Below are 13,239 nucleotides of genomic sequence, written 5' to 3'. Positions count from 1 at the left end.
ATCTGTTTCAGAATCTTCTCAGGAACTAATTCTAAGCATGTGGCTTCTGCAGTCTGCCATTTCCTCTATTTCTGAGACTTCTCTTAACAATGGTATTGTGATCTCATCTGTGAGTATTAATATTCTAGGACACAATACATTTTGTACCTAGAGATGTTAAATACATTTTAATTGAGTAGATGCTCTTTTACCATTTTCATATCTTTCCTGACAATCTCTTCTTTGTGTTGCTTAATCTTTGCTATTGGTAAAAAGATCACACTCTTATAAAATTGGAAGGAAGTAAAATGAACATGAAACTACATTGCTCTGTCTTTTCTCATGGCTTAATATTATGTCATCAGGCTGAATAGTGGCCTTTCTTAATTTTCTCATAATTTCACACACAGCTTTTTCTTGCCTTCAGCATTTTTTGTATGCCTCAGATCATTATGGATTCTGACCTTAAGCCACAAAGGACTGTGATACTTTTACATACAGGTAGGATATATCTTCTTTAAGCTTTCTTTTAAAATCTCATTACATCAGATTCTACCTATACAACTGGCTCTCATTTTCTTATTAGTATTCTTTATTATTGTGTTGCCAGAATGATATGTTGTAACACCTTCTGTGGCCTGTGAACCACTATTCCCTGTAGCCAAGGGACCACCCCCACCTATCCTTTCTCTGATCTTTTTTTTTTTTTTTTGGAAAGCTGTTTTATTTTTAAAAACAAAACAAAATGAAAAACCTGGAAGCAAGGGCTATTTGTTTAGGTAACTTGAATGTACCTACTGAGGTTCAGGTTCAGCTACTATTTACCTAATCAAGGAGGACTTCAGAATCTCAGAATCTAGTTGGGAATAGGATGCCTGCCATCCAAGAACTCAAGTTCAGTTATTCTCATTCTTTGTCCCTGTCATATACTCCAAAGGTTTGCATTTTCTCAGACACTATCCAGTTGTTTGTTGATCAGAATGAAGTCCAATATTAAAGATTCCCTCCTTTCCACCTTGGAAAAGAGAGACAGATGGTCAGTAAGGAACATGTATCAGGTTTATTTTCTTACAGCAGATTTTGATCTCAGAAGCTGTTCATGTAGTTGACACCCTCCATGTATCTCAAATCCTGTTTTGATGACTGTTCTGGTGATTGGTGTGTCATCTCCTTGGTTGTACCTTTCTGTGGTCATCTTTGGATCTCTCCACAGGGTTTTGGCCATAGCCATTGCTCAGTTTGGTGCTCATTTCTGTGTTTCCTTCCCCACTTCTCATTTTAGGCTTTGCAGATTTCTTAGGTAGATTGTCATTGTTCGGTCCTCTCCTTCATTTAGCTCTGTTGTTTACAACTTGTAGATCATCTGAACCAGTCTGTGTTGCTTCTGAGAATGTATTTTTGCATTAAATTTTTAAATTTAGTCTTTCCTTATTTTATATATGACTTTTATGTATATATATCTTTACACATGGACATCTCTCCTTTGATTCTGCTTCCTTAGATCCTTAATAAATCATCAAGATGTCTTCCAGCTCTCAGAGGATCTGATTCTCCTCCAAAATAGTTTATAGATTCTTGTAGGAACATTCTAGAAGAGAAAAATGTGCATTGTGCAAAAGACATCTGATTGTTTTTTAAAGTATTCCTTCTTTTTATGATTGGCTGCCTGCACTGCCCTGTGTTCTACATGGAATGCTTTTTCTACTTCCATGTCAGCTTGTCTTCCTTAGGCCCCTGGTCAGTGGTGATCCTACATGCAGAATGGCAGGATTGGTCACTTCCGTATTTATGCCTTTTGTTCATTTTAGCGTAGTCTTTACTGTTTGTCACATTGTAGTTACTTAAACCTGTTTGCCGAGCCCCCTAATTGGCCTACGAAGCCTGCCAGGACAATGACTAGTTGGTACAAATGTTTTGGAGTTCGCTGATTTTAACTACTGACTTCCATTCTTTTTAACTGTATATAATCTTTGGCAAATTCTTTAAACAACCAGAGTTTACTCGGCTGTCTCAATTGTAAAATGAAGCCACTTCTTAACCCTTATTGGAAAGTAATCAAGTACAAAAAGTGCAGATAAGTGAATGAATAGTGTGCAGAATAGAAAGTGAGTAAAATATATCTTGTACACCTTGGTTATTGCCCTGTACATAGTATTAGAATACTTTTTTTTAAAAAAAAAATTCATTGTCAGATACAGTGGCACATACCTATAATCCCAGAGACTTGGGAGACTGAGGCAGGAGGATTGCAAGTTTGAGGCCAGCCTCAGTAATACAACAAGACCCCATCTCAAAATAAAGTTTTAGAAAGGGCTGGAGATGAAGCTCAGTGGTAGAGCACTTACATAGCATGCATGAGGTAAGGATACCAGGGGGAAAAATCCTTATTAAAACAATAATAATCCACTGGATTTTTTTAAAAGTATAGACACTTGGGTTTTGGCATCTGAAACATTTAAAAACATCATCATAGTGTTTCTCATTTCCCTCAGTTTACATGTACAGAGGTCTCTTGAACCCCAAAACTTCCTCCTGATTTCAGAAAGATTTTTGGAAAGAACCATTTGTTCATAGCATCATACAGATAAGAACTAAACAGACTTTGTTGGGAAAAGTCACTTTCCAGCTCTTCTCAAGTCAAACCTTCCAGTCTGCATCTTAAAGAATGTAAAATATCTTAAGACACTGAGCTACATGCCAAGTGAGTGTTGTTCAGTTCGTAAGTGCTGTCGTGTGGAATGATCTGAGTGGAAGAAAAAAGGCAGACTTTTGGAAGAGAGTAAAAATTGAGAAGATCAGGAAGGCGTTCTAGTCAAGGAGAATGACAGGAAGTAAAGTCCAGATAGCATAAATCATATTTAGCTGATCCAGATTTTTGACTATTTTTTTTTTTTTGCTATTACTTTGTCCTTTATATCTGCTCAGATCCCTCTTCTTTTGAGTTTTTAAAGATTTTCACTTTGTCTAAACTTTGCTTTCATACCTATTAGGCTTTAAGATTTTATCTATGCCCCAGCAACTCTGCAGTATTGGTCTTGCCTTTATTTAATAAACGCAACCCTAGAAATTTGGTAGACATTTTAGGGAGCTTATACTTTCTTGCAATAAGTAGTATGGAGATGGACTTTAATCTAAAACTGGTAGGAAATAATATATAATAGGGTGAGGTGGGCTGGGGGAGGCAGGAAGTGTAGGGACTGAGATAGGCTGTTCCCTGTGCCCTGCAGCATTTGCAAGAAGTAGGAGCATCTGATTTTGAACTGTAAAGGACAACAGTGAACCGGGGAAGATAAAAGAAAGTCGATCAGGTTGTATATTGAGACTTTATGTAGTAACCATTAGATGTGGTTTAAAAACTGAAGTACAGACTGAACTTTAGGAAAATTTTGTGACTGGGACTCCTCCCAGTTACTCCTTCCGATTGGGTATGTCTGACCACTCTCACAGAGCAGTTTAACCTGAAATGTGAGGTCTCTGGCCATAGGTCCTACAGGATATAATGGAAACCTAAGGATTCAGACTTAATATATGAGCCAGCTCTCCTACACGAACATAAAAACTGGAGACATTGTTGATTTGTGAATTCATTGGCATCAAGGTGGTTTAGTTAATGAAAGACCTGGTGGGGAAAGGGGTACCAAAAAGAAGATGGAAGCAAAAATACCAAGAAGGCTTCCAATATTATATATAGTTACAATGCACCAATTAAAATACCAAGAAGGCTTAATATTCAAATCTCGTGGTAGAAAAATGTACTAATAGAAAATAATATCTGGAATAGCCTTTGGCTTTAGGGCTTTTCTGCAGTGTGTTTTTATCTCTTTGTGTTGTCATTTTACAGAGATCTTCTGTCTTCACCCTGTTAGCAGCGGATATTTTTTCTCAAATGGAATTTTCTATGATACCCTAATGTGTGAAATGGATGGAATCGGGGTGAGATGGATGCTTTGTCCTAGCGTCTTGCCCTCTCAACTTCCTCCATTGTTTCCGGTAAAGATTCTATGTAAACCAGAAAAGCTCATTGGCTTGTGGCCAGTGACAGCTTTTGGTAAAGAGCAGGTTTATCTACATTTTGCTGTCTGTAGTTTTGCATTTTGTAATAATTAAGATGCAGCAGTTAATCTGAGAAACAGAAAGTAAAGAAACATTCTGTATGTGCACTTGCCTAAATCACTGTCTTTTCCTGTTTTATGATGTTCTCTTAAAGGTCTAATGTCTGAACACAGCCTAATTTTATCTTGTGCTGTAGTCATTGCTTATAATGTCTTTCCCTCTATTTCCTGTAAGTAGTTGGTCTAGTCCAGTGTTAAGTAGAAATACCAAAAATAGTTTCAACCTGGTGCGAGATTTTCAGATTCAGGGAGCCTGTGTAGTAACCAAAATTGACTCCTTGAATGCTGCTGTGCTTCGACCACCGGGAAGTTTCCATACATGTACTCAACCAGACTCTTGTTTTACTGGACTTTTTCGGTATTTGTTAGTGATGTACATCTCTGGATATTTCTTTTGTTGCTTGGTCTGCACTTGCTGACCTTTTCATGTACTGTCATTGGGACAGCTTCAAGATTCTTGAGAACAAAGATGATGGTTTAAATACTTTTGCACTCCTTCCACACTGGAGGCACTCAGTCAAGAATTGCTTTGCCTTTTAGCTTGGCAGTCTTCACACATATGTTTTATACAGATTTTCTATTATTGTTGCTTAAGAACTAGATTTGTCAATGTGGTCAGTGTATAAGGATTTACCTATTAACAATTAGGTGTTAGGCCACCAACAAGCTAGCAAATTTTTTCATACACACACACACACACACACACACACACACACATACATATATATTTTAGTTGTAGTTGGATGCAATACTTTTATTTTATTTATTTTTATGTGGTGCTGAGGATCAAGCCCAGGGCCTCGCACATGCTAGGCCAGCGCTCTACCACTGAGCCACAACCCCAGCCCCAGGCTGTCACATTTTTAACCATAATATTCTCTAAACCAAGGAAACTGGTCATTTACTTCTCACAAAAGAGAATATGAGTGGTTGTGTAGCATCCTGAAAGTACTTTAAGTGGCATGTCTTTTAAGTTCTATGCCCAAAAGAAAAATATTATAATTTGACCCCCTCTACCATCCTGGTTTTTAAAACTGAAAATAGTGTTTTACTGTACCTGTCGATATAACATGAAAATAATTTTTAACATCATAAAACATTGAACCTTATTAGCAATAAACAAACCTTCCCCCAATGTAGTGTTCTAATTAAATGCTTTAAATAAAATTAGTATCATTTTTAATATAAAATGTGTTCAGTAATTGATTTTCATTGTACTTTGCTTGGTCTTCTCAAACTTTCCTTATGGAAAATTTAAAGTATTTCCTACATCTTAATTTGTCTTTGCAGTTTCTTGGTGATGAGAGTTTATTAATTAGGTTGACTACACAGTACCTCTGAGAATGATAGATGTTATCCTCAAGTTCCTAAGAAGAGACTTTTGCACAGGGCCAATTCCTGGCAAATAAGAAATCCCCTGTCTTGGCTTATTGGAAAGGTTACCATCTGTTCAGGGTTGACCACTAGAGATGCATTTGTTGTTAGACATCAAGTAATGAATGTGCTTCAAATTGCTTATTCTTCTCTTATTTCATTTTATCCTTATGAGAGAGTAAGGCAGATGTTATCCCTACTTAATGAAGTAGGGTCCTGGAATGGTAGAAGACTAAGTAGAACACGTGTCCAAGGTTATGTTGACAGTCAGTTGTAGAGCTGCCTTACGCAACCCATCTGCAGTGTTCAGCGTGCAGATGGGTTTTCTGCATTAGAACTACTGATTTGCATATTTTGAATTCCCAGTGTGAGTTCTCATATAAATAAAGGGAAATGCACTTAAATCAGGTTGACTCATTGATCAGTCATACTTTTTGAAGGGGAAATATGTACTCAGTTGGAATTATGTAGAGCCCTGCAAACAAAGCAACCAACTTCCCTTGTGTTGATCGTGGTTCTCTGCTGGGAGAGATTTTGCCATCCACCTACCAATTCACCCCCTACACAGCCCAAACATTTGCAATGTCATTTGCAATAATTTTGGTTGTCAAACTGGGGGCTCTATGTTCCTAGCATCTTGTGGTAGAGATCCACAGTGCTGCTAAAAACCCCACAGTGCATAGGACAGACCCCCCACGACAAAGAATAATGTCCAAAATAATCAGTAGTGTTGGACATTGCTAAACCCTGCTGTGGGGCTGAGGGTGTAGCTTGGTGGTAGAGCATTTGCCTAAAGTGTGAGGCCCTGGGTTCCATCCCCAGCACTGTAAAACAAACTGCTATATATACTTAAAGGAATGCAATTACTAGAAGGCCACAGCCAAAACAGAGGCAGGGGGTAACGGGAGGGTAAAGGGACAATTTCAAGTGCAACTGGATTGGGGTAAGCTGTTTTGATGAGGTTAGGTTTTAACAGATTGCCTCTCTCTTACCCTTTCTTTATGCCAACACTTGCCTAACTACAGTGGAGAAAAAAATGAAGTTAACATATTTTCTTCTTCTAAGCTACTTGGAATCTGATCCCATTCCAAGAGGTAAAGAAGACAGTCCATTTCCCTGTCTCACTTTTGCTTCACTATAAAGCACACACTCAGTGTTCTCAGGATTCCAAAATGCCTTCATATGTGTTTTGGGTTGTTGTTGTTGTTGTTGTTCTTGTTTGTTTTGTTGCTCAAGATTATTAAAAATTATAAACTAGCTAAATTATTTCCCAAAGTAACATAAAATCCTAGTATATCTGGAAGGATATAAGTTCTTCACTGTTTCCTCATCATGTGCCATAGATGAATTTCGCTAGCTAACATCCTAACACTTTATTCGTCTGAAATCGGAGAAACAAATATCCTTTGTTCAAAAAAGAAAGACTTTATATTTTTAGAGTAGTCTTAGTTTCAAAGCAAAACCAAGCATGAAGTAGCGAGTTCTCACAGACCCCTTACTTCATTTCATTGTCTTTTGACTTTAGGCTAATAGTCATTTTAAATACATTTTACACACATACCAGTGTTATTCTGCTAATGCAGAATTAAGTGTCCTTTAATTTCATGTTTCACTAAATGGGAAGCAAAAGGAAAGAGCAAATTGGTCTGAATGAGTTACAGGGTCTTCTCCCCTGCTCAGTAGAAGAGAGGAGCCCCTCATTTGCATAGACTTCTCAATGGCGTTAGCTACCTATCTTGCAGAAAATTTCCCATATGGTTCTACATCTTTTTTATTCAGAGAAATTTTATTTCCCTCCAAGGAAGCGCTTTTGGTGAGAGTTTGGTTATGTCTAGTTAAAAACCATTTTGAGTTTATTCAGCCTGTCAGTTTGACTGCTTTTAAAGGTCAGAATGTACCAGACACCAAACCTTCCTGTAATTGAAGGTATTCTAGGATTCTGTTACCAGTGTGATCTTATTTATGCCTCATGCAGTTAGGGAACTAGGGTTGTGTCCTTGATTAGAATGCCCCCATCCCATCCCCCCTGGCTGCAGAGTCTAGTCTGTTCTTTCAGGAACAGTGTTTCTCAGTCCTGCTAATCATGGCCAATGGACAGACCTATAAAGCTTCTGTGTTTCTTTTTTTTGCCTCCTTTTAATCTCATATCTCACTGACCCCTGGGTTTTTCCTTAAATATTTGACCCATTAAAAAAAAAAACAACAACTAATAGTCTATACAAAATGGATAAAAAGAGTGCTTGGTATATTTTGTTTTTATTTTAATAAAACCCCAGGGTTCAAGTTCTCAATGATGAGTTCTATGAACTGGGCAAATTATTCTTGAGTCTGTTCCTTTATCTATAAAATGCAGATATTCCTCCTCGTTTGCCTACCTCACAGGGTTGTTGTGAGGGTCAAATGAAATAATGATTAATTATGAGAGTGCCTTGTAAATTAGATGACACAATGCAAATATAAAATAATATGTAGCTGTGAGAAGGATAATTGTGAAAAGAAAGTTTTGAGGAATTGATTTTTCCTTCTATTGTTTGTATAGTGTATAGTAGTTTATCTTCATCTTAGTCAAAGTCAGAGATGATTCTATTTGATTTAGTTGTACTTTTTCTTTTTATTAATAAGGTGAAAGTAAATGCTTCACTTGATGAAACTTGATAAAACTTGGCGCAAAGCAATTACAAAAAGAAAATTCCAAATTCCTTAATGGCATAGACTGTCCCTGATAGAATATCATCCTCATCCTCCTCATGTTCCTCCTCCTCCTCATTCTCAATGTTGACTTAATCAATTCTGTAGAACTAGAAATATTTTTCTATGCTTATTTTCTAGTTGGTAATTTGATTCACATTTCTATTTTCAGTAAAAACAATTATTGTAAGTAGTTATTAGAGTCTACCTAGCACCACCACCAGTTAGTCATACTGTGTGGATTCTGAATGGTAGTACATCAACTGAGCTTAGTCATAATTTATAAAAAAACCTTTTTATTGTTAGTGTCTATGTTTGACATTATTCATAAATAGGCCCTGGAAACTGTAGGACTCCAGAACTTAGCTTTTGAATAATTGGTAGAGATGTTCTAGTAGAGTAGCAAACTGTTGGAAATTATTCCATCCAAGAGGTGTCCCAGCCCCTGCCTCCTTGGTCTTTGTGATTAACATAAAAATCCCCCTTTCAAATTCAAAAGCCTGTTCATTACTGCTTTGTCCTCTGAAATGCATTGCCAGTTTTATAATCAGGAAGAACTTAATTATTATTCTTTTTATATTGGCTTATGTTTATTCTTCATACAATGATTTCTCTTTTCCCTTTAATGGACCCCAAAATAAGCTCCTATATTGAACTTTGCAGATTTGATTTTTTTATAGTGTACATCAGTTCGGCCGGCTAAATGCCTTACTAACTGAATCTTCATAATATAACTGGAACTAGATTGTGTTCTGGAGCATTGAGTCTTGGAACTGGATTTGCCCACACATAGTGGTGAAGAGGCTAGAGAGACAAGAAGCTCCCTCTCCAGATCCTTGAGCAGGTTTCCCCTCCCTTAACTTCAGGGGCTCTGAGCTCACAAGCAAATTCCTAACCCAGTTTATTTTGCTAGAACAGCCCATTTTAAATGCTCAATAAAGAAAGAATAACTCTTCTCCCATTTAACCACTAAAGAACAACATATGTTTCTAACGTCAGCTTTTATTTTTTTTTTATCTTTCATTTTTTTGTTGGTAAATCTCCCAGACAACAGCAGTTCTGTAGAGAGTTTAAATATGAAGGAATGGCAGGACGGGCTAAGGGCACTTCTACCCAACATTAACATCAACTTTGGTGGACTGCCCAATTCTTCTTCCCCCTCCAACGCCAACCACAGTGCACCAACGTCCAACACTGCCACCACCGACAGCGTGAGTTGGGACAGCCCTGGCAGCTGGACAGACCCAGCCATCATCACAGGTAACTCCCTCATCCCCTTCAGCTCCACTCACAGCCAACATTTGGTTTTTAGCACAGATTAGATCAAAGCAGAGGTCTCTTGGACGTGCATTCCTTTCCACAAAGCCCCAAGTGAGGGGTGGCCTGTTTGATTCTCAGGGCTGTGCAGTCTGTGCAGCTGTCGGCCTCGTTGTGTAGTAAGGCGTTTGGTGCCTCGGTTGCTCCTTTTGGTCTAAGTAGGTATTCACATCTGGCAGTATGTGTGTATTTTGTAGGCCTCAAAGTACAAAAGAATCTGAGCCGTCTTAAAAGAAACATACTCCACTTTTTAAAAATAAAGCTCTCTATTATAAGGCTATCTTGTTTATGTATCCTTCTTAGAGAAAGACAAGCACAGTGGGAAAAATATAGTCATTCAATTTTGGGGAATAGGTTTTTTGTTTGTTTGGGTTTTTTTTTTTTTTTTTTCAGTTCTGTCTCTGACAATGGGGGACTAAGTTGCTAGTTGAAGAGGGGCATGGGTTTGTGTGACAGTAAATCTTAGTAATTGCTGGATTCGGGGAATAAATAGAACATAATGAGGTTTTAAAGGTTTTATTTGGAAGAAACTTCAAATTATAATTTTTTGCATTTCTTCTTGGATAAGCTAATCACTTTTGTCTTTTTCAATTTGGTGAACTACTTATTCTTCCTCTACAGACTCACCATTTTCCCTCCTGTTTTCTGTTCTCTCTTTAGGTATTCCAGCATCTTCAGGAAACAGTTTAGACTCTCTTCAAGATGACAATCCTCCACACTGGCTAAAATCCCTTCAGGCCCTCACAGAAATGGACGGCCCCAGCGCTGCTCCGTCGCAGACCCACCACAGCGCCCCCTTCAGCACACAGATCCCCTTGCACAGAGCCAGTTGGAGTCCCTACCCTCCTCCGTCAAATCCTTCCAGCTTCCACTCCCCACCCCCCGGCTTTCAGACGGCCTTCAGACCCCCCAGCAAAACTCCCGCAGATCTACTACAGAGTTCAACACTGGACCGCCACTAGGCAAAGAGGAGAAACATTAGAAAATGCAGGATTTGTCCCACCCTGTTTTCTCCCTCTCAGCCCACCCACAGCTCCCTCTCATCTCTTATGTTCTGAAGAATCCAGTTCCTGATCAATTTTTTTCTCCCTACCCCCAGATGCAATGCGATCACAGGGTCATTACCATCTTTTTTTTTAATTGTAAAAGTTTCTGTTGATTCAGCATTTGAGTGACACTGTTGAATGTTTAAAAAAAATGCCTTTTTAAGGAGAGGGGAAAAAAAAGAAATCAAAGGGCAGTCTCGATACTTAGAAAATTACTGTTTGTCTGTTGCGCATAATAATGACATAATCTGCTTAGCAGAAAATGACGATTAATCTATAGGAAAGGTCAAGGAAATGCATTATCAACTGCAGAAGTTTGAAAACCAGGTTAAATTAAATGAGATTGCTAGATGAATGGGGGAAAGCAGTGATCCTGGCATCCATCTTTTATTCAGCTTATCACTATTGCAGGAAAAATGCTTTTAATTTAATTTTTAATTCTTTTGTTGAGTTGATGGGGAGGACTTGATTATGTCGTTAAGCAAAAGAATTTATTGGAAGTCGATGGAAAGACAAATTGATCTGAAGTAGTAACTGGCCTATTGCTAAAGAGCATAAGGAGGGGAGAAGTGATTTTTTTAAAAGGAGAAAACAAATTTTGGCTTTAGATTTAAAGTAAATTCAAATGTTTTAAAGAAAAAAAGTATTCACAGATTTAATACCTATACATATTATAAGAGCTGAAATATAAGTGATTTCTTCAGTCTTTTTCCTCTGTCAGAATCTTTTTTTCTTTGACCTTCAATCCACCTGATGAGGGCACTCTGAGATAGCACTGCTCTGGGGCCACAGGATCACCAACAGGAGCAAATCTCTGACCTCCTTGCCTGCAGCTTTTACATAACCCTGTAGTTTCTGGACGTTCGTGCAGTATTGAAAAGACAGGAGAAAAGCAAACAGAAACCTGGTTATAACCTGATGCTAAAACTAAAAACAAGGAAATGTACCTCTTTCTTCAGAATTAAAACTAAAATCTTAAATAAAACAAAAAACTTGATGATGACCCTTGGGTTGTTCTTGCTTCTGTTTTTCCATTTTTATTTCATGTGAGTTTGAAACATTTTGTGACAAGTGCCATTTGATGTTTTCATTTGATTTTACATCTTCAGCAATAGAGAGGATGGTTTAGAAGAAGAAATTAGGAAAACAAAACCAAACCATTGATTATAATTTTTGAAGATCAGTTTATCTTGTCCACAAGACCTGAAAGCCAGTGGAAGAAGATAACATGTTTTTGGTTTTGGCTTTTTTGTTGTTGGGTTTTTTTGGTACTAGAGATTGAACCCGGGAGCCATCCCCAGCCCTTTTAATTTTTTATTTAAGAGACAGGGTCTCACTAAGATGCTTAGAGACTCCCTGAGTTGCTGAGGCTGGCCTTGGAATTTGTGATTCTCCTACCTCAACCTCCCCAGTTGCTGGGATTACAGGTATGTGCCATGGTGCCCAGCCCATAGATACATCTTTTAATGGTAGACCATTTTAGGGAGTGCCTCCTGATGGAGAAGTGATCACATTACTGATCAAAGGAGGGTAGAGGATAGAAATTAAATTTCCCCTTCTAGAACACTAGCAGTCTATATGGTGTCTGTCTTATTTGGAACTGCTTTCAGAAGTTACCATTGTATTACACATGTCCATGAAGAGGAACATTGTAGGGTGAATTACCTAGATCTAAATTCTAATACTGTGCTTTCAGATTGATTTTCTTAATTTTTTTAAAAAACTAAGGTATTTCCACAGGGATTCTTTCCCTTGGTGGTAATTCAGATGATTTGCGAAAGAACATATACATGGGCCCATATATTCAAAGTACACCTGAGAGGAATTGGCCATTCTACAGACTTGTTCTGCTTGGTTCGTCTCCAAGGGAAATAGTGTGTTTGGGAAGTATTAGACTGCCAGGCACAGTGGCACATGCCTGTAATCCCAGTGGCTCTGGATGCTGAGGCAAGAGGATCACAAGTTCAAAGCCAGCCTCAGCAATTTAGCGAAGCCCTAAGCAACTTAGTACAATAAAAAAGGGCTTAGTGGTTAAGATTTTCTCATTCTTTAGTTTGTACTGTTGTTTTTAAGAAAGTTTTTGAGATATCATTCTCAAACAAATGTTGCTACAAATAGATGCTGACCAAGAGGGTAGCAAAATGTTTGTAAAAATTAATCAAAAGTGTTACTGTGATCAGAGAGGAAAGGACTGATAACCACAGACTCTCTGTGCCTTATGAACTTGGCCTTGGTCTCTTGAACCATCACATTGTGATGGACCAACACGCGAATAATATTCAGGAAGCAATGTCTTGTAATTAAGGTTTTTGTGTGTGGTGGGGGAGGAGATAGGTGTGCTGGTAGGGGGTGGGTCCTGAGACAGGTGTGTCAATGAAAAGTTGTTTTTTCAGTCAAAGGAGGGAAGTTCTACCTTGGGAGGTTGTACTGTAATCGTGTTTATGTTTACTGAATCATATATCCAAAAGACTTTATTAAAAAAAAACTAGGACTATTGTTTAAAGGATAAAAATAAGCAATAATGACCTATGTGCCTAGCACCCAGGTTAGGAATAGAGCCTTCAATATGTTACCCCTTTGGGTGCTTCTCTCTAACTCCACTTCCCTTTCTTGATCATCCACAAATAACCATTATCCTGTTTTCTTGTGTCAATCTTGTCTTCAGATTTTTGTCAGCAATATATGTATCCCTGAAAAATATACATTGTTTAATTTTTAAAAGA

General features: G+C 37.9%; 1 protein-coding gene across 7 annotated transcripts in view; it reads left to right on the top strand.

The window, feature by feature from the left end:
• CNOT4 (CCR4-NOT transcription complex subunit 4) overlaps positions 1-11,519 on the top strand; it is a 133,643-nt gene extending 122,124 nt beyond the window's left edge. For 5 of the 7 annotated variants that reach the window (XM_081287941.1, XM_081287937.1, XM_081287938.1 and 2 more), the window contains 2 exons: positions 9,201-9,413; positions 10,131-11,519. In XM_081287941.1, coding sequence (XP_081144067.1) covers positions 9,201-9,413; positions 10,131-10,432 — 515 coding nt within the window. In that variant the 3' untranslated portion in view covers positions 10,433-11,519. The remainder of the gene's footprint in view (positions 1-9,200; positions 9,414-10,130) is intronic. The other 2 variants (XM_081287943.1, XM_081287942.1) reach the window with 1 other exon arrangement.
• Positions 11,520-13,239: the final 1,720 nt, after the last annotated feature.

This window comes from Spermophilus citellus (assembly GCF_964194105.1).
Source record: "Spermophilus citellus genome assembly, chromosome: 3".
Lineage (NCBI taxonomy): Eukaryota > Metazoa > Chordata > Mammalia > Rodentia > Sciuridae > Spermophilus > Spermophilus citellus.
This window is presented reverse-complemented; position numbering and strand designations above follow the sequence as displayed.